Raw genomic sequence first — 22,513 nt, 5'->3', positions numbered from 1 at the left:
TGTTCTCGAGCGCTTTGAGGAAGCACCTATGACCAGTACTCTAGCGGCTGAACATGACATGGGGGTCACACATCGGTTAGTATGGGAGGTTTTGAGGGATTATGGCCAGCATCCATTTAGTTTCCACCCTGTCCAAGACCTAAATCTTGTGGTGGACTATGAACACAGGTAAGGGTTTTGCCATTGGTTTCTGTGATGTGCTGCACGAGATCCCAATTTCCCTACCATTGTATTATTTACTGACGAGTGCACCTTCCATCGGGATGGCCTTTACTACACACTCAAATGTTCATTAGTGGGCAAGGGAAAATCCTCACATCACATATGTCCACGGACACCAGGAACGATTTTCGCTCAACATTTGGGCAGGCATTGTGGGTGACCATCTGATTGGGCTGGCCCATCTACCTCCTCGACTTACCAGGGCAAATTACCTTCACTTCTTGCAAGAAACTCTACCTGGCCTGCTGGAAGACGTTCCCCTGAACATACGGCTATGCATGTGGTTGCAGCATGATGGGGCACCCGCACATAACAATCGTCCTGTGCGCTGATGTCTAAATGAACTCTTCGACTGCTGGGTAATTGGCATACGTACTCGTAGGACACAGCCTCTACGATCACCAGACCTCACGCCACTGGACTTTTTCCTGTAGGGATTCTTCAAGGTTCTAGCTCACCCATCCGGACACGAACCACTTAGAAACAACGAGGAATTAATGGATCGCATTCAATATGCTGCCAATCACATCAGGGCAATGGCAGGAATCTTTGAAATAGTCCGGCAAAACACCATTCGACGTTACCAGGCTTGTGTCATGTCAGAAGGTCACCAGTTCAAGCACCTGGTTTAAGTAAACAATGTCCTAGCTATAAAAAAGACATCAATCATGAAGTGATGCAGGTGGTCCACAATCACATTTACATAGTCTACAGCTGTCATGGTGCCTTTGATTACTACTATAAGACCAATGTATCCCATAGCAAAATACTGCCACCACTGGCTTGCATCAGTGGCATGGTGCATGTTGTAAAAGACTTTCTGCACATGAACTAACAGTTGTTGACAGGTTTGTTCCTTGTACGTTGTATCATGAAACTACAATGGATGTGTCGGACTCCGGCAGATTTGCCCCCAGGCCCTCAGGGTGGAAGGCTGGCACGCCACCATTGAGCGCGCAGGTCACCTGGGATAAATCGCGATCTCCAGCAGCCAAAGCATTTGCAGTCATGTGTTGTCCAGAGCATCTGGCAACAGGGCAATTCCGCAGCCAATTGGAGCTTGACGTGCCAAGTTTCGGTAGTTTAAAAACTGTGCATTGTTGACCTACACAACATTAGTAATTTTGGTTCCTACTGACATAAATTATCCAGGGTTAAAATTTCGTGACAATTTTTCTCTGCCCTGTAATTAGATGTATTTTTAATTTTAATCACTACAATAGATACATACTCACACATCTTTCAAGGAAATTTATCTTGCTTTTCATTTTTAATAAAAATAATTACAAACTCATGAATATTCAGCTTATTCCCGCCTGATACAAGTAGATAATGAATTTATCATCTACTTGGACCTTTGAGTGCTTTGGAAATATTCTACCAAGTATATTTCTTTTATTTTGGCATCTGTGTTATGGATCTCTTGGATCCCAAAAAGCAGCTGTGACATACATATCTTTCTATGACCTACACTGAACACTTCAATTCTCAAGCAGCTCATAACAACAAAAGAAGTAAATAAGACAGCAGATGAGAGCTTTCTGTACTGCCAAAGCACAAATGACACAAACTTCCTTTGTGGTTTGCTAAAAGACTAACAGCCAGTGGAATATGAGTGAACCCTAGTAAATGCAAGCTGAAAATGCTTGAATGCTGTTGACTTGCAGTCACCTGTCATTTACACCAGATAGAATTCGCATTTGCCAGTGCTAGTTCACTTGTGTCAGTAAAACAATCCACACTGCTGTGTATTACAACTACCACTGCCAGATCAACAAGGCTGAGACAAAAACATGCAGTACTGAATGGAGGCTTGAAGATGACGAGTAAAGAGAGCATTACTATTGCAACATCAAGTATCGAGTATGAATGGAACAAGTTTGTTTACAAGCAAGATACACAGTCTATCGACATTTGTACAGTTGTGCAGATGTTTTCAGTGCAATACTGATACAAAGACAAATGGGGCAAGGAATCAAATGGAACATAATTACACTGTATTGAGCAACAGGAAACTACAGGTCACTTATACCAAAATATTTAGAAAATACACCTGCAAAAACCCTGAAATTTTATCGGTGGCATTTGAGTTCATACAGTGAAAAACCAACAACTTAGAGAAATTCTACCACAGACCACTAATGAAGCAGATAATAACATGCAGAAATTTTATAGTGATGTTCATTTTTATTAGAGCTAATATTTCTTTCTATGTATATGATAAAGTAACCTTTCTCAGACTTGACTGTAACAAAGCCATGACAAAAAGCTTCAAGCGAATCTTAGAAATCCTGATGATGGAGCTTTCTCTCCAGAATACATACTGGAAATACAGCAACACCTAAAAAGCTGAAGTACAGAAAGCCGACTGACTCATTCATTCATAAAACATAGATTAAAATGAATTTATTTATTAAGGCCACCTGGAGCTGCCAAGCACAAAAACGACTAAATAATAGGTCACAAATATGAAGACGGGTCTTTCAGGATCTAATATGCATCACACTTTAAAAAACACCATATTTGTGACTGATAGCTGTTCTTTCCTCATATTTATAGATCTAAACCTGTCAGAGCTCCAGCAATTAGCCAGTACACACAAAATTCTGTTTCAAAAGATTCACTGCATTTTTAACCTCTGTTTACATAGTAATAATTTTCTTAGAACCTTCAGTCTATTCTAAGTACAAACACATAGTTTTAAGACAGCACTTTTGATGCAAAACTTACCTTTATTTTCTTTGGAAACAGCAAAGTGTTTGCCATTTGGGCTAAACTTCACACAACTAACTGAATGTTTGAAATGATGCCTGTGTATAACAGTTCGACTGATTAAACTAATCAGATGTGCTTCACCAGCTGGAAAAGAAAAAGATTAAAAATTATTTCCTTTTAGAGATTCTCCATCAACCTACAAAGGCATTACTACTTACCTTCATTTACAGATATCAAGATAGAACCACTTGGTGAGATTTCAGTGGTGGTGTAGTTGAATCTACTTTCGACTGGAAGAGTTGTTGAACGATTGCTGGAATTAGACAAACAAAACATTAGTAAAGCAGGGAAAACAAACTTCAAAGTACAAAACCTTCAATATGGCGTGTCTGAACGAACAGCTGGATTACAGCTTCAGTACTTATCAATACTGGGCCAGGCTTTTTTGTACCAAATTGATAATGTGGCCTTCTTTATTAAACCTGTTTGTATTATAATCACCATAGAAATGTACTATATTCCACAAAAAGAAGAAACCAATGGACATTCAAACTCCAGGATTTTACATTACAAAGTAACGGAAAATGACAATGATACAAGGTGAGGACATGTGGACAGCTAAATAGCACACAGTGAAATAACAAAAAACTTTCTTGGGCTAGCTTCCATTCATTCATCTGGGTACAAGTTCCATTCACTTGTATTTAATTTTCGTTACAGCCTTTACTGAATCTTCTATTCCGGTTTATTGTCACATAATTTTGTTTTCATGACTAAATTTTTAATCATCTGTTTCTTTTGTTTCTTGTTCTTCTGGTCATGGTTTTCAAATGTCCTAAATATAAAAAAAGCAACCGATGCTTCTATGACTGCAAAGTTTATTTCTACTCTCTCCTTTCCAACATGTTAGTCACAAATTATTTTAGTCTTCTAGTAATTTGTTTCTAGGCTTATTTCCAACTTGCTTTATAAATTTCTCCCATTTATTGTTGAAGTTTATTTGTGAGAGGGTAAATAGTACAAAGTCACCAACAAAACAATGACAATTTGAATGTGTTCCATGAATACCTATTTCTTCTTCAGTTTACCAGTGTAAAGACCTGCAAACTTCTTACAGCAGTACTGATAATAGTTTAAGTGATAAGGAATCTGCGTCTCTGGCCCCTCTTTCAATTCTAAATCTCCCACTGTTCTGAGAAAGTGTAGTGGAAGCTGCAGCAATGATGTACAACTTCTTCAGTACACTGAGATAGGTTGAATAAATGCCTTCTTTCTCTTGGGCTGTTAGTACAGATTTTATTGAAACTAATTCAAAAGTTTTTTTATTACTTACGTTACCAAGACAATGTGGTAATTCATACTCATTATCCACTCTGTAATTTTATTTACAACGTGTAAACGGTCCACTGTGATCTATCCACTGCTCAGGTCAGCTGTAATGAAATCTAGACTTTTTCCCACACAACTGGTAATGGTTTAAGTAAATATCTTACACACTGTGGAGAGGAGGCTGATGTGTTTACAGGTTGTCTTTTGTGCCTCCTTTTTATGTGAAGTCCAACAAATGTAACACTGTTATTGTTTGGGAGAATTTTCTTCCTTCACAGACAATCTGTACACATTTTGCAAGTTAATTTTTTAATACACTGACATGAGATTTAATGACTTCCAATGAAACACCATTTCCACATGCCTTTCCTTTTTCCATATTTTGAATGGCTTTATGTACCTTATCTGGCTTCAGTTATGAAAAGTCTTATTATTATCATTCCTAGCAAATTTCTGGAGGTATAAGGGAGCCCAAAAACCATACCCACAGTTAGTTGGGAGTTAAGGAACTGAACAGCAAGATCATCAGTCTGTCAGTCAAGGGGTAGCTCATCTGGAGTTAGTGATGTCCAGTGGAAATGTGATGAGATGATGGAGGTACACGTAAGTGATAAAATCACAGTACTAAGGCACTACTGGTGCCAGAGGTGAGAAAAAATTTACAAAGAAGAAAAAGAATATGGATTGAGCCAGTACATATGTCAGATCAGGTGAAAGGTTTCCCAGGGCTCACCTGTAGCAATAGTAACCCTACCCGCATCTGACCACCCACAATTAAGGGTGAAGGCAGTTACAGAGTAAAGAAAGCCTTTTGGCTGGGAGATTTATATGAGCAAAATTGGGAAGCCTAAAACGTGATGGACATCAGTTGGACCATCAATAATAAAACACTGTACAAGGAATAATTACGGCAGAAGATGGTTATCCTCCAAGGCTCTGCAGGTGATAGGAGCCATCCCTCCCACAGTCGTCCTACCCCTGAACTATTATAGAAAAAGTACGAAAGAGGGGAACAGCACTCACTATTCAACAGAATGCTATTCCTAAAATAAAAAATAGGGTGTGATCGAAAAAGAGATAAACCACATTGAGAAGCAATTAAAACAGAGTAAAAATGGAAACACCCAAGTCCAATAACTTCACCCCACCTCGAAGTTAGTTTAAAATGTTATATCTGAGAATAAAAACTACTTTCATGGAGAAATTGGAGAACCAGATCAAATGTGTCTCAATTGTCTGCCAATATTAAAGGCAAATAATCTGGAAGAACATGCTTACTATGGAGAACCGCCAGTGGACTGCCGTCAGGATATAAGCTACTATCTGTTAAGACTCCACAACCAAAATGTGGATGAGGCTTGTTACAAAAGTAAAACTAAGAGTTAACCTTGTATGACCAAAATGGAGATGACATAGGATGGTGGACTCCTTCCAGAAGGAGGAGTGACATATATTCCAGGCAACAAATGATTTACCTGACCAACAGGAGATGTAAAAGCATATCCTGCCCTAGACATGATTTGAGAGCTGCCAGTGTAGATGATGCTTCACACGAACTGAAAGGAACAGGCTGCAAAAGGTCATGGTGGTGGGGGGACAAACTTTAGGGCCTTAAAATAGACTAGCTCTAATCTTCTAATTTGCAGCCTCGGTACTAACCAACACAGAGAAGAGGGTAGTGGGTACAGGGAGCCACAGGGAACATTTTAAGAAATATAGGTGTAGGTGAAGATCCCAGCAGAGGGCCTTGATGTGCATTCCACCAGATAGTCCCACCCGACACTGGGTGCCTGGCTTGATGCTCCTTGTATGCATGTTGGATGTTTAAGAAATTGTAAGGTGGTAATTGCATAAGCGAGCAACAGTTATACTGTTTCAACTGAAGTGCGAATATCCCCAACTCCAGCGAGGAGATTGTCTATGGGACTAATCTGGAAGACACCAGTGGCCAGTAGTACTCCATGATGATGAACTGGATCTAACAATTTCAAAGCTGAAGCTGCCAGTGAACCCTGAATCTAGCAACCAGTCCAATTGGAATGAAACCAGGGCCCAGGCAGCACTATATGCATCCCAAGAGGCATGAACATGAAAGCAAAGTTAGGCTTCTGCATGTAGATAGTCTTTAGTTGATGAATATGGGCCAGTCAAGTAAGGTTTTTATCAATAATGAGTACCAAATCTCGGGACTGTCTGACAACGTCTAAGTGCTAGGTACCCAAGCACAGTTTTGTATCAGAATGAACCGTGGTATGATGACAAAACTGCATGAGGTGAGTTTTTACAGGAGAGAATTGGAAACCACAAGAAATGGTCTAAGCAAACACACCTCAGATGATATCTTCCTTTTTTAATTATACATCAATGTAAAATAACTTAATGTCTTTGTACGTGGCAGTTACGTGTATACTGATAATAATCAATAAATATTTGTGGCATGTCCAATGTTATTCCTAGGATATTTTAACATATATCCGAAGAAATATTTTTCCTGAAGAACTGATACTTTCCTAATGAGGAAAGAATTCTTGAAACAGTCAATAGAAATTATGGAAAGTCGAAATCAAAAAACAAAGAAAAAAGCTACTGTAATTGTATGTCCGGTTTTGGCGAATTTATGCTGAACAGAGTTTGTGAGAGATTAACTAATGAGTCTTTACTTAAAACAATCTGCGAGATGGGCTTTATAAGAGAGTTGATGTTTTCATACCAGTCTTTAATCTGCGGAGAAATATTAATAATATTGGAAATAATAATATAGGACATCAGAGACCATTGCTAGTTGTGATGTAACACTAAACCGTTATCACTGGATTGCTATAGCGATGGATCAACGGCTAGCTATAAACAATCTGCAATACAAGCTTCTTATAAATAAAATAATAACTATTAAGACCTCAATGACCTGCACAAATTTATACTTTGGACAGCTATAGCAGTATGCATGTAGCATGCAATTAATTACTAAAGAAGTCTAAGCATGCAAAAACACCCAGTGCCATGTACATGCTACACCTGGAGTGCAGACTACATACAGATCAGTGTCACCACAAACTACACACGTGATTCAAATGAAAATCTTAAAAGTGCAATAAAATTGATGAGCAGCCTCACAGATGTTAAGGTCATTCCATCTGAGGCCTTAGACAGTGACCATCGGCTGTTGGTAGCCACCCTGAGAGAGAAAAAAGATAGGAGGGCAACAAATATACAGGAGAAAAGGTTGAAGACATGGATGCTGAAAGAGGATGAACGGAGGACCCAGTACCAGCCACTGATCAGGAAGAAGCTGCCAAAGGAAGATCAGAGAACAGTGGAAGAAGAATGGGGAGATTTTAAGAGGGCTCTAGTTGAGGCAGCTGAGACTGTGTGCGGAAGAACTAGCACAAAGAGGAGAAGTAAGGAAACCCCATGGTGGAACAACATATGTAAAGAGGCAGTACTTCGAAAGAACAAAGCCTTCAGAGAATGGTTCCAGACCCGAACAGAGGAAGCTAGAGTAAAATATAAGGAAAGCAAGAAAGCGGCACAGACCATAGTAAGGGCGGAAAAGAAGAAGTGGATGGAAAAATGGACAAGAATGTTAGAAGAGGACAGTGAAGGGAACAAAAAAGTACTTCACACCATGGTAAGAAATAAGAGGAATGACAGAAGCGAGTGCCTGAGGATCATGGATAATAATGGAAGAGTTGTGGAGGAAATGCATGAGCTCAAAAAGATTTGGAAGGAGTACTTTGAAGATCTGTTGAATGCCGCCAAGCGGGTAACTAACAGCGATGGAGAACCTAAGGCAGCAGACTATTATAATAGTGGGGAAATTGATGATCTAACTTGGAATGAAGTGGAAGAAGCCATAAAGAGGATGAAAGGGGGCAAGGCACCACGTTGGGACGAAGTAACAGTGGATATGATACGAGCAGCAGGAGAAGTAGGAACCCAGTGGCTATACAGAGTGCTGAGGGTGGTGTGGAAGGAGAACAGAATTCCTGAGGATTGGAAGAAAGGAATTATAGTCCCGATCTTCAAGAAAGGGAATAAAAGGAGATGTGAGAACTACAGAGGAATCACCCTGCTATGCCACTGTGGAAAAATCTATGAAAAGATCCTGGAGAAGAGAATAAGAAGCAGTATTGAAAGTAGACTGCAAGAGGAGCAGTATGGTTTCAGACCGGGAAGATCAACAACGGACCTCATATTTGCGGTAAGGCAACTGCAGGAAAGGCACTACGAGTACGGGAAGGACTTAATCATGGCCTTTTTAGATATTGAGAAGGCGTATGACAGTATCTGTAGGGACAAGCTCTGGGATGTGCTGAACGCAAAAGGGATAGATGAAGAGATAACACGAAAAGTCAGAAAAATGTATGAGGGAAGTGAGAGTTGTGTGAAAGTGGGGAGGGAACGCACTGCATGGTTCAAGCTGGAAAATGGGCTGCGGCAGGAAAGTGCACTTTCGCCTTTATTGTTTATTATTGTTATGGGTGAAATCCTACAGCAAGTATCAGATGCAATTGGAGATCATAAAATGAAAGCAGTGCTTTTTGCCGATGATCTGATGTTATGAGGAAATTGCGAGGAGGTGCAAGAGCAGTTAGATGTATGGGCGGCAACGGCACACAATATGGAATGCATTTCTCCGCAAAGAAAAGTGAAATAATTGTCACAACAAGGAAGAAGAATAGGCCAAATATGGATATAACATGTGGAGGGGAAAAACTACAAGTGGTAGAGAACTTCAAGTACCTGGGAAGCATGATTGAAAGTAAGGGGGGAAACGCAATGGAAATAAATGAAAGGTGCAGAAAAGCAGGGCAGTTCTACAAATGCATTAGGGGGCTTATTTGGAGCAAGGAGGTGCCACAGAAATCCAAGGGAATTATATACCGAACCTACTTTGTCCCCATATTGGCATACGGAAGTGAGACATGGGTAATGCACAAAAGCGACAAAAGTAGAATACAGGCTAGTGAAATGAAGTTCCAGAGGAGCAGGTTGAGTGTAACAAGACGAGACAGATTGCGAAATGTGTATGTGAGGGAAAGACTAAAGGAGGAACCAGTACAGGACAGGATAGAAAAATCAAGACTGCAGTGGTATGGACACATGAAGAGAATGGATGAGGGAAGAATTCCAAAGAGGATGTTTGATCTGCAACTGGAGGGGAAAAGGCCCAGAGGAAGACCAAGAGATAGATGGGTGAAGGGAGTGAAGGAATGTGTGACGAGAAGAGGAGAGAACTGGACGAAGGTGGAAGAGGGGGAATGGTGGAAAGACAGAACACGATGGAGAGGCTTGTGTTCCCGACAGACCCAGCCAGTGGCTGGAAACTGTCCAAGATGCTGATGATGACTATTATCAAAATAACCACTACTTTGGATATTGTTGTTGGTTCAGCACATAATATTGTCCACGATATGCTGTGATCCAATAATGCACCCACAAGATGGGAGCCACGTCAGCTGACTGCCAATATGAGGAATCGTTGCATCAGTGCCTGTGAAAAACTTAAGAAAAACTTCTAGGTTGTAGGTAACGGTTTTCTAGCAACAGGAGATGAAGCCTAGGTACATTACCCCAAATGAAAAGATCTAGCAAAGAATAGTGCCTTACACCTTTGTCAGACTCAAAAAAAGTTCTTTACTGAACCACTGGCAGGGAGCCATGCTCTTTTGGGAACTAAATTGGGTAATTTTGGAACATTACATGGAAAGGGAATTAGCGGCGATGAATAATTAATACTCAAATCTACTACAAAATCAACTCTGCCCACTATCAGCAGGTCAACGCAATACAACAATACTCTTCCATCATATTGCTCATTAAACTGTAGTAACAAAGTAGTTGTTGCTGTTATGGTCTTCAGTCTGAAGATTGGTTTTATGCAGCTCTCCATACTAAATCATCCTGTGCAAGCCTCTTCTTCACTGAATAACTAATGCAATCTACATTCTTCTGAACCTGCTTACTATATTCATCTCTTAGTCTCCCTCTACAATTTTTACCCTTCCCCCACCAGTACTAAATTGGTAATCCCTTGTCATCTCAGAATGTCCTAGCAACCAAACTCTTCTTCTAGTCAGGTTATACCACACTTTTCTTTTCTTCCCAATTCTATTCAGCATCTCCTCACTAGTTACATTATCTACCCATCTAATCTTTAACATCCTTCTCTAGCACCACATTTCAAAGCCTTCTATTCTGTTCTTGCTTTATCTGTTTATAGTCCATGTTTCACTTCCACATATGGCTAATGTCTACACCAATACTTTCAGAAAAGATATCCTGACACTTAAATCTATGATGAAATTACAATTAAATCAATACCATTAGCTGCCAATGGGAATTGATATATATCAATAGGGACAGTTGAAAATGTGTGCCCCGACTACGACTCGAACCCCGGATCTCCTGCTTACATGGCAGACACCCTATCCATCTGAGCCACCGAGGGCACAGAGGATATTGTGACTGCAGGTATTTATCGCTGGCATGTTCCCCGTGAGACACACATTCTCAACTTATAGTCCACACACTACATTCGCAGTCCCCCTGCCATTATACCCATGCCATCTTCATATTGTTAAAGGCTAACTGGCTGATGACCTACTTCAGTGCGGATGCACACAATTTGCCTGAACTCTTATGGGATTTGGTAGATTGTATGCTGCGAATAATGGGTATAATGGCAGGGACACTACGGATGTAGTGTGTGGACTGTAAGTTGAGAATGTGGGTCTCACGGGGAGCATTCTGGCAATAAATCCCTGCAGTCGCACTATCCTCTGTGCCCTCAGTGGCTCAGGATAGAGCGTCTGCCGTGTAAGCAGGAGATCCCAGACCCCGGTCGGGGCACACATTTTCAACTGTCCCCATTTACGTACATCCATGCCCGTCAGCAACTAATGGTATTAATCTAATTGTAATTTCATTCTAGAGAGCTGCTCGGTCACCAATAGCATCTGTTCTTTCAGACATGTCCGAAAGAACACATGTCATCTTCATATCATTAAAGACTAACCGGCAGATGACCTTTGGAGATGTCCGAAAGAACAGATGCCATCTTCATACTTAAATCTATGTTCAATGTTAACAAGTGATTTTCTTGCCATTGCCAGTGTATATTTTATATCCTCTCCACTTTGGCCATCACCTGTCACATTGCTGCCCAAATAGCAAAACTCATCTACTGCCTTCAGTGTCTCACTTCCAAATCTAACTCCTTCAACATCACTTGATTTCATTCCAATATCCTCCTCTCGCTTTTGTTGATATTCAACTTATATTTTCCTTTCAAGACACTGTCCATTCTGTTCGACTGATCTTTGAAGTCCTTTGCTGTCTCCGACAAATACAATATCACCGGAAAAACTCAAAGAAAGTTTTTATTTCTTCTCCCTGAACTTTAAATCCCACTCCAAATTTTTCTTTCATTTCCTTTACTGCTTGTACAATGTACATAATCAATAACATCGGGGATAGGCTACAACCCTTCTCGCTCCCTTCGCAACCAGTGCTTCCCTTTCATGCCCCTTGACTCTTTATAACTGCCATCTGGTTTTTGGACAAGTCATAAACAGCATATTGCTACCTGTGTTTTACCCCTGATACCTTCAGAATTTCAGAGTATTCCTGTCAACATTGTCAAAAGCTTTCTCCAAGTCAAAAAATGCTGTAAGCACAGGTTTGGCTTTCCTTAACCTACTTGCAAGAGAAGTCATAGTGTCAGTACTGCCTCACACGTGCCTACATTTCTCTGGAATCCAATGTCGACTCATACCAATTTTTCCATTCTTCTATAAAGAGCTTGTGTCAGCATTTTACATCTGTATCCACATATATACTCTGCAAACCACTGTGAGCTGCATGGCGGATGGTACATCCCATTGTACTAGTTATTAGGGTTTCTTTCCTTCCGTTCACGTATGGAGTGCTGGAAGAATTATTGATTGAATGCCTCTACGCATGCAAAAATTATTCTAATCTTATCCTCATGATCGCAATGTGAGCGATACTTAGGGGGTTGTAGTATATCCCTCGAGTAATCATTTAAAGCTGGTTCATGAAACTTTGTTGATAGACTTTCTCAGGACAGTTTATGTCTGTCTTCAAGAGTCTGCCAGTTCAGTTCCTTCAGCATCTCTGTGGCACTTTCCCACAGATTAAACAAACCTGTGACCATTCGTGCTGCACTTTTCTTTGCAGATTCAATATCTCTTGTTAATCCTATCTGGTATGTGTCCCACACACTTGAGAAATATTCTACAACCAGTCACATGAGTGATTTGTAGGCAATCTCTTTTGTTGACTGATCACACTTCCTCCGTATTCTACCAATAAACCGAAGTCTACCACCTGCTTTACCCATGACTGAATGTATGTGATCATTTCATTTTGCAACAATGACTTACTAAACTGATAGTTCAGTAATTTTCACATCTGTCAGTGCCTGCTTTCTTTTGAACTGGAATTATTACTTTTTATTGAAGTCTGTGGTGGTACCTTCCATTCAGAAAGTGGGTGCACTCAGTCATCCTTTTTTTATTTCGCAAATCCATATTTCGGCAAGTAGCTAGCCATTCTCAATGCAATGTCAGTCACAGTTCTTTGAATGCTACGTACTATTCAAAGAATTGGGACTGACACCCGAACAACAGGGACTAACATGCACTGAGAATAGACAATAGTGCATTGAGAATGGCTAGCTACACACACACACACACACACACACACACACACACACACACACAGAGGGCGCCATCAAACACGACAAGACATCTACAAACACAACCAACTCAAACTCCATGCTGTAATGACGTCACACACAACAACATCCTTACGTCATGGGTCAAAGCAGATAGGTGGAATCTGACGCTTCCACTGACCCAAATAATGAAATGAAGAGTATGTTTCATCAATCGGAATGGACGACCATGACCTTATCAAGGTAGAGATACAAAGATAGCGAGAAAAATAGAAAACAGAAGTATGGAGAAAGATTGCTGAGGATACCAATTCCTGTCCAAGGCCGTAACAGTGAAGACTTAAAAAATACATAGAAAAATATATAAGAAATGATGTTTTAGAAACAGGGAATCCATCTTTGGCAACAAAATCAGGAACACATGATTGCACAACATTATTTAACTCTGAGGCAGTAGATTCAAAGCCTTGTGCAGAAAAATTTTTAGTCGACACAATTTGATTGCCCCTCCATACCACCTCCCCCAGTGGTGACACATGGTTCTTGGCCGAGGGCATGCAGTACTGCTTATGGGGAATTCTTTCCTGGAGTTACTCCACAGGAGTGCACCAGCTTTCACCCTCTCCTGGGCCTCACTATCAGCATCAACATGACAATATTATGATTCCAATCATTACAGATGCCTACACTTACATTTAAGATAATTGAGATGTAAGTCCACTCAACAGGTCTTGGTTACAAAAGAATTGTACGAGGCAATGAGCCACTAGAGTTCATTCATTCAAAAAGGGAGCAAGCACGATTTATTAAGATATGATCAATAACTGTGAATTTGTGGTATCTTATAATAAAGTATGGCAGAAACATAAGATAAACTAAGAATACGATTATTAACACATTTTCTGTACAAAACACAATGAGAAACCTTGTTTAAAATGTGAGACATTAACTGACATGTTAAGGCTACACAACAAATTCACTGACAACATAACATAGTTTATTTACTGGTGTCAATCACCCAGTCGGACATTACATGTACAAGAGGTACCTAATCAACTTCATTGTCTTAGGATTCTAAGCTAACAGCGAAATTTATATAGTTCTTACTGTAAATATTCTTGTACTCAAATATAAATTTTTACTGAGGACTGAGTACAAGTACCTAACAGGAAAGCATTGCAGCAAACTGAGCACCGAAATTCTACATTTATATCAACAGTAAAAACAAAATGTGACTGAGAATTTTGAAGCTGAATCATGCTTTCAATAACAAAATATAGTTGTTTTTGCCTTTCCTCATGAATGTGATGACTGATGTAAAGAATGGGAATACGATAAGACTGTTGCTAAAGTAATAGTTTTTGTACATATGGGAGAGGACATACACCACCAGAATAAATTTAGGCACCAGTATCATCTCTAATTACTGAGTGAACAATACTGAGGCGCGTCCCAGGTGGCGGACAGGGGGGTCCTCACCAGCTTGCTGGCGGACTTGAGCGAAATAAAATAGCTCTTGTGGACCAAACACACATTCCATCAATTTCATTTTTTACCATCCATAATTCACCTGTCATCCTTCCAGATTACTTCTGGAACTGTGAACCCTGACCTTGGTCAGACAACTGATCATTGATCAGACAATCAAACAAATATGAGGAGCCTTCTACTGAAAGAATCCTCCGGTTTGGACAGTCACGACAAGATTATCCAGGTGAAGACACCATTCGGATATGGTGGGGTGTCACACAGAGGACGAAGGCGAGCCGGAGTGCCTAGTGACGCACTGAATGAACAAACAAACATGCAACATATTCCACATAAGAAGGTGCTAAAATTTAACAAACTAGAAAGATTTTCATGTTTTGCAACAGTAAATATTAATTCTTTAATGGAAGTTGGTAAAATGAAACATTTAACAGATGTCTTAGATCAACAGAACATAGTCATCACAGCCCTTAAAGAGTTACGCACTACTGACCAGGCCTCAATTAAATGAGGAGGATATCGACTCTATAAGGGATCACCAGTAGAGAGGGTAATAGAAAATGTTCCCCAATTTGGTGTGGGTTTCTTGGTACATAATAGAAAATGGGAGTCCACTGAGGATTTTTCATCCAATTCCTGAGCATTGAAATTCTATACTTAAATCAACACTACAAATAAAATGCGATTGAGAATTTTGAAGCTGAATCATACTCATAATAACAAAATATAGTTGTCTTTGCCTCTCCTCACGAATGTGATGACTGATGTAAAGAACGGCATGGCATTGTTAACAGTTACGGCGGAAAACCAAAGATACACACTGATCAATATTTATGCTCCAACTAATGTTAAAAATAGAACTGACAAGGATGGGACGGGAAAATCCTGGGATGAACTTGATCAACTAGTAAGGACCGTACTGTAGACTAACAATAAAATTCTGCTTAGAGACTGTAATGTGAAGATAGGACAAGAGAAGAAATTTCGAGGTGTGATGGGACAATGGCCAGCGCATTAACTTACAAACAAGAACGGGGAACAGTTAATTTAATTTTGTATTACAAATGGGTTGGTTTTGAAGACAACAAGGTTTAAGAGAAGACCATATAAGTTAATTGTGGTGTCACCGCCAGACACCACACTTGCTAGGTGGTAGCCTTTAAATCGGCCGCGGTCCGTTAGTATACGCCGGACCCGCATGTCGCCACTATCCGTGATTGCAGACCGAGCGCCGCCACACGGCAGCTCTAGAGACACTTCCTAGCACTCGCGCCAGTTGTACAAGCGACTTTGCTAGCGATGGTTCACTGACAAAATACGCTCTCATTTGCCGAGACTATAGTTAGCATAGCCTTCAGCTACGTCATTTGCTACGACCTAGCAAGGCGCCATTACCAGTTACTATTGATGCTGTAAAACATATACCGTCAAGAGCGATGTTCACCATTTATGGATTAAAGTTAAGTATTCCACAGCTACGTCCTTTCTTGCTAGTCTAATTTCCTTGACCTGTTCCATACCTCACGCCAGCCTGCGTGAGCTAAAACGCGTGCCTTTAGGCTTCCTCTCATAGTGGGTTGGCTCTCTTGCCAATCCACAACATTAATAACATGGAAATGCCCTAACACCAAGCTAGGAGAGTTCCAGATAGATCATGCAGCCACGGATCAGAAATTCCATAATGAAATCTATAATGTTAAAGCGCTGCGTGAGTCGATGTTGATTCAGACCACTATATTTCAAAAAGTTAAATCAAACTGACACCTAAATGAAAAAGCAAACCTCAAAAGTTAGACACAAAGAGAACATATGACCCTAGTTATATCATGAAAGATCAAGAATAGGCTACGTTTAAGTGACAATCTAGAAGCAACCGTCAATCGATTAAAAGCCTTGGCTGCAGAAGTAGCTCCTTTACAGGAATGCAAGAAACATGGTTGGTGGAATGAGGAATGTGGTGTAGCAATTAAACATATACATAAGACCTGGTTAAATGAGCAACAAAAGAGAACTGAAAGCTCCAGGGATGAATTAATAAATGCTAGACGTTCAACTGCCAAAGAAATTAGAAGGGTCAAAAGGCAATTTCATAAGGACTCGCTAAAATCTATTGAGGATGCTTTCAATCACCACAAGACAAGAGATTACTATCAGAGATTCAAACAGTACCAGTCAAAGTACACACCCCACCTACTCTTATGATGAAGGATACGAACAGAAAGGTAGCACATAGCAATTATGACAATTAAATGATATTTAAACAGTTACTAAATAGTGTGGAACCTGAACATAATTTGGAATTTGACCCCTATCCACGAAACAAAACATATTTAGGAAGAGTTACACCACCACATCCAGATGAAGTACAAGCAGCAATTAACTCACTTTGCAATTATAAAGCAGTAGGTGAGAACCAACTAGTGGCAGAACTTTGGAAATGTACATTTAACTATTCTGAACTTACACATCTTACTGACATTTGGAATACTGAGAAGTTGCCAGAGAAATGGAATGTTGCAATAATTCATCCACTACATAAACAAGGAGACAGATTGGATCCAACTAATTATAGGGATTTATCCATGCTGGATATTACTTACAAATTTTTTTCCAAGGTTCTGTATCTCAGAATTCATGAACAGCTTGATGGTGAACTAGGCAAATATCAAGGAGGCTTTCATGCAGGAAAAAGCTTTCCTGATCAAATTATTAGTCTCAAGTGGATAATGAAACATCAAAGTGTCAGGAACAAGAAGCTAGTGATCACCTTTGTTGATTTAAAAAAAGCTTATGATAATAGGCATCATGAATCTCTACTGTCAATTCTTAAAGAATTTGGTTTACATCAGAAACTCGTGGACCTCACTGCAGTCACCCTTTAAGATATCAAAGCTAGAGTAAGGTTCAGAAATGAATTCTCTGAACCTTTTGAGATTTATACTGGCCTTCGACAAGGTGATGGATTGTCTCCGTTATTGTTCAATTGTGAGCTGGAGAAAATCATCCACGAATGGAACAAGATATGCCCACCATCTGTTAAGATTGGAAGAAAGATTTGACTTAACTCCCTTGCATTTGCAGATGATTTGGCACTGTTAGCAAACAATACTGATGAAGCAAAGGTTCAGACAGAACAACTAGAATGATTAGTGGTAAAGGTTAAATTGCAAATTTTGTTTGAGAAAACAGATATGACACCCAGCTTCCCAGTTGACATCCCATATCATACTCCAAAAATGATCAAAAAATTAAATAGTAAAAAAGTTTAAATATCTTGGTGAGATTATTACCTGGAATGCTAATGAAAGAGCATAAACAGTTAGTAGAACATTAAAACTACAGGGAGTGCAGAGAACCACAGGCCAACCTACAAAAAACAATCTCTCTCAATGAATGTTACATTTAAACAGTACTCCTCCATCGTTAAACTGGAAGTAACATATGCAAGTGAAACACTACTCAAATTAAATACTCAAGCAACAACTGACAAATTGCAGAAAGTTGATTAAAGAATACTCCAAACAATTATCTGTAAAAAACAGCAAGTTAATGGGCAGTGGAGACTTTTGCCCAATTCAGTAGTGTATAAAGAAAGTGAATCGGTTATTGATACAATGTGGAAAAGAAGGATTGCATTTCTCGGTCACATATCTCGCCTACCAAATATTAGAATCTTGAAACAACTTTTTAACTACTTCTGGAACAGTGAAACAAAAACATCTGGTTTAAAGAAGTACAAAGTGATCTGGATGAATTCAACATCACCACACACAAAATTCAACACAGAGAAGAGAGACTGCTTTTGAAGAACAAATACACACGGCTGACACTCAACCCATCAGAACGGAAGAAGTGTCATATCTGCAGAAGAACGAGCAGCCAGATTATAGCGGAATTTTGGGAAACGAAGAAATTGCTGACTGCTAAGACATAAACTTAATCATTGTAGACTCTGTTATATTATGTCTGATTTTAGTGCTTCAATGTGGGTGTAAACTATGTAAAGTAATAAATAAACAAGGCTTTAAGAGTGGTCGGCAGGTGTCAGTATTCTAAATACAAAACATAAATCATACGTTCGGTTTATAAAAGTAAATGACAATATTTGATACATTCTAGATATCATTTAATTTACTAGGCCTAAGTTATGTGGAATTTTGATGTATAAACAGTACTCTTACTTTTTCAAATCGTAAATCGTTATCCTGTTTCCTACTGGGCTAACAACCGAGTCACCGTCCGGTGTAAACAATAGATTGCCTTTCCTGTACACTGTTCCAAGTAAGTTGGAAAACTGAAATAAAGAAATTACATCGCTGATGGGTTGCTACGTCCAGTGTCAAATAAACACAAAAACATGATCTTATTAATTTACAATGTACACTCATCAATCTGTCAAAGACAAAAGATACGAATTACATTACCTTGTAACAGAACTTCATGTCGATTTGAAAAAATGAAAATATTTCTATCTATACTTCTGCTACAAACTCCAAATCCCACATGGCAACTTCAAATACAACCGCAATCCGCTTCGTCTTTGTTATTGTACAATCAAAGATTCAAGAACTTCTGCAAGGGGGCGCAGGGCAAAGATTCAATATTTGACTATCGTCCTGCGGAGAGAAATATATTTGTAATATGCAGAACAAGAAATATTTTTATGTCTATCTTATTGAAATTTAAGTTAAAGAAAAATACATTGAACCCCGTTAGTTCAACATAAATTTCATTATTTAGTCGGCGAGCCTACAATGTGACGTCATAGCAGTATTTCCAACGGCAGTTCCTATTCGCTAACTGCAGAGGGCTGAAACAGCTCTCGACCAATAGACATTGAGTACACAAATGCGGTGAGCCAGAAAAGTTCAACCCATCACATGATCCATACCACTGTGTAGGCCATATTTGACAGAGGCTGAGTAGTGTGGTGTAGTGCGTGTGGAGTCTGGTGGGTGATTGTTCAGAAAATACTCAGCAAAAATGGCGTTAGGAGAAGATCGTCCAATCTACGGCCCTTTCTTTGGAGTAATGGGGGCTGCATCTGCAATAATTTTCAGCTGTGAGTAATCTACCTTAATACGTATTGATTGGTGAATGTTAGATGATGAAATGTATTACCATAATACTGTAGTCCTGTTCGCAAAAATGAGATAGCTTCTCGGTAGATAAACCCACAGGTTAGGGGAAAACACTCTCCCTCGATCCCTAAGATATGATAGAAATCTATCTCTTAAATAGCCGCACATGCTTTAAGGGTGCTATCTTCATAGATCGGGGCCCGACGCAAAGGATGAGTGGGCTAAGATTATTAACGCTTTTGTGTGTGTAAAATAACGCTCCCACTACAGTTTTCCCCCCTGTAATACAAAAGGGGCGTGTTGGATACATAGTGTTATTTCAGTGTTTTCACAAGGGTTCGGTGGGATTTTGAAATATGTTGAATTTGTTTTTAGCTCTGGGAGCAGCATACGGAACTGCGAAGTCCGGTACGGGTATTGCAGCGATGTCTGTAATGCGACCAGAGCTGATTATGAAGTCTATAATCCCCGTTGTCATGGCTGGTATCATCGCAATTTACGGCTTGGTCGTAGCAGTATTGATAGCAGGAGCTCTTGAGGAGCCCGCCAGCTACACTTTATTTAAGTAAGTAGTTAGAAATTAGACTGGCTAAAGATTTCTTGTAAATATTCTTTACTGACAAACTTCATGTCTTCCAGGGGATTTGTCCACTTGGGGGCAGGATTGGCCGTCGGATTTAGCGGGCTGGCAGCAGGATTTGCTATCGGCATCGTAGGCGATGCTGGAGTTAGAGGAACTGCTCAACAACCACGTCTGTTTGTAGGAATGATTTTGATTCTCATTTTCGCTGAGGTGTTAGGTCTTTATGGACTTATTGTCGCTATCTACTTGTATACCAAATAAATTGCCCTTTGGTAAACGTGTTTCCATCAGTCATCTGCATGAAAGATTTTGTTCGTGGAAGTCATCTTATTGTGAATCATGCCTTCATTGTGAGTTGACTTCCTACAGCAGCCACCTCGTTTACAATTTGACACTTGGATGAAAAGTAGCACAATGTATGTAATGTGGCATATTTCGAAATTAGGCAGTTTGGTGCTTCAGTTTGAAAGAAGCAGCAGTTCGTTAACCCATAAATCATCGGATAATTTTGTTACTTTGTATATACTCTATGAAAACCTTTTTTTTGAAACTGTTTGATGTATATAACTGTTGAAACTGCACAATCGTTTTGTTTAAAACTGTGCTCGTATCAAAAGTTGTAGAGATTTTTTTGCAAAAAGCTGCAGTGTTTTACGTGGGCATGTTAATTATTTGGTGCAAAATGGTATTAATGTTATCGACTTTGAAAAAATTGAATAAATAAATTGTGGTGTCTTTAGTCAGGGTGTGAAATAGCATAGAATCATTAAGACTCAGTGAACGCGGTTTACATTCCATTAAGTCATTAGGTGTTAATTTATCGTCACTGACATTGCCAGGGAAGACAGTTACTTGAGGCAATTTGTACATGCTGAAGGACCTGTGATATTATTTTACTTATTGGTCCCTGGTAGTTTAAAAGTTCAGTATTTATATTGGACACAAATTCTGCCCCAGTTATTGATGCTGGTGTAGTATTTGTGGCAACTGATATGGCATGTTCTATGAGAAAGGTCACCAGAGGAAAATTGTGCCTGCCCAAGTAATCTTTCTTTGATATGCAGACGTTGTTTGAATCTCCACTATACATTAAGCATATGTGTGAATATGTAGTATAGTGTGTGTGTGTGTGTGTGTGTGTGTGTGTGTGTGTGTGTGTGTGTGTGTGTGTGTGTGTCTCAGAATGATATAGTCAATGAATTGTATGTATAGGTAGTGTAATTTCAAACTGCATCTTATTTGTACATGTTGGTAATAGTGAAAATGTATTTAACTTGGGTGAAGGCTGAACATTTTCATTCCAGTAGTTGAGATTAGATTTTTTTGAATGTAAATAAATCAAGATTTCCTTGTAAAGTGCCCTTTTTAATTTTTGTGTAATTGGAGCCATATGGTCTTTTTTTTCCAAAGTAAAGCCTTCAAAATCCCTGTTCAGAGCAGTTAAGATTTTAGCATTGTACAATAGTGTTAAATTGAGACAGCATTGGGAATTGTGTATGTGACAATGCTTACTAAAAACATTAGCAACTTTGTATGAAAGTGTGAGCCGTTAAATATTGGATACCTAACTGTTGTGTAAATACAGACTACTTGGAATTTAAACTGCCTTCATTTAACTCTCCTTTTCTACATGTTTTGAAGTAACTGTTAGCATTTTTTCACCGTACTTCTGTGGCTGCCTGGAATGGAAATGGGAATGACAAGGGTGACAGTTACACTTTCAGATCAGCCATGTAACTGAAAATCTTTTGTAAAGACCAGTGGCAAAGCATTGCTGCATTACTATTTTGAGTTTTTGCAAGCAGTGGTTTTTATTGTATTCATTCTGATGACACTCTAACCTTAATACATTTTGTCAAAATATTGAATACATTAAAATTAGATAGAAACTCACCTGAAAATATAGTAAACCAAGCTGTTAGATTCCTTTGTATTGCAAGTTGTTGGTATTCTGCATCTACTTTTTGTACAATTGGTAAGTTTCTGATTAATTAAAATGATCATGAGTTACTTGTAGGCAGAAAAGATGGTACATTGTCCACATGTCAGGTTTGTGTTCATAATTGGGGGCAAGACACATTGCATAAAACTCTCAAATATTAGTCTAAGTAGCAGTGATTGCTAAGGTGTAATTCTCAGCCCATAAAGTCAAATGAATTGTACAACTGGAAATAAATTGTTATAAAACCAGGTCTGTAATTTGCTAAAACATTAACTGCAAGTTGCTTTACTATAAAAAACTAAAAATGTTACTTGTGTCTAGTTTTTAAGTATTCAATTAAGTGATGTCAGGATCCACATGAAAAGCCAGGGTTTACTTCTCTGCTGACACTTCCATTAACCATGGCCTAATTCCCAGTAAACTGTTACTGCCAAAGATGTCATGTTACGTGA

General features: G+C 39.3%; 2 protein-coding genes across 3 annotated transcripts in view; one reads left to right on the top strand and one right to left on the bottom strand.

Annotated features, from left to right (window-relative positions):
• The window catches only part of LOC124622295 (periodic tryptophan protein 2 homolog), a 111,563-nt gene extending 92,547 nt beyond the window's left edge, over positions 1–19,016 (bottom strand). Inside the window, exons 1-4 of one of the 2 annotated variants that reach the window (XM_047147966.1) lie at positions 18,880–19,016; positions 18,637–18,749; positions 3,156–3,250; positions 2,953–3,081 (exon numbers count right to left, since the gene is read on the bottom strand). In XM_047147966.1, coding sequence (XP_047003922.1) covers positions 2,953–3,081; positions 3,156–3,250; positions 18,637–18,749; positions 18,880–18,897 — 355 coding nt within the window. In that variant the 5' untranslated portion in view covers positions 18,898–19,016. Of the gene's footprint in view, positions 1–2,952; positions 3,082–3,155; positions 3,251–18,636; positions 18,750–18,879 lie in introns of those variants that run through there. The other variant, XM_047147967.1, reaches the window with a different exon arrangement.
• A 305-nt stretch (positions 19,017–19,321) lies between these two features.
• LOC124622296 (V-type proton ATPase 16 kDa proteolipid subunit) lies at positions 19,322–22,309 on the top strand. The gene is made up of 3 exons (XM_047147968.1): positions 19,322–19,517; positions 19,912–20,101; positions 20,176–22,309. The coding sequence occupies exons 1-3, from the start codon at positions 19,439–19,441 to the stop codon at positions 20,378–20,380; spliced, it is 474 nt and encodes a 157-aa protein (XP_047003924.1). The 5' UTR covers positions 19,322–19,438; the 3' UTR covers positions 20,381–22,309.
• The last annotated feature ends 204 nt before the right edge of the window (positions 22,310–22,513 follow it).

The sequence above is a fragment of the Schistocerca americana genome, chromosome 7 (genome assembly GCF_021461395.2).
Source record: "Schistocerca americana isolate TAMUIC-IGC-003095 chromosome 7, iqSchAmer2.1, whole genome shotgun sequence".
In the NCBI taxonomy this organism is placed as follows: domain Eukaryota; kingdom Metazoa; phylum Arthropoda; class Insecta; order Orthoptera; family Acrididae; genus Schistocerca; species Schistocerca americana.
Note: the sequence above shows the minus strand (reverse complement) of the source record. Positions and strands in the feature narration are given on the sequence as shown.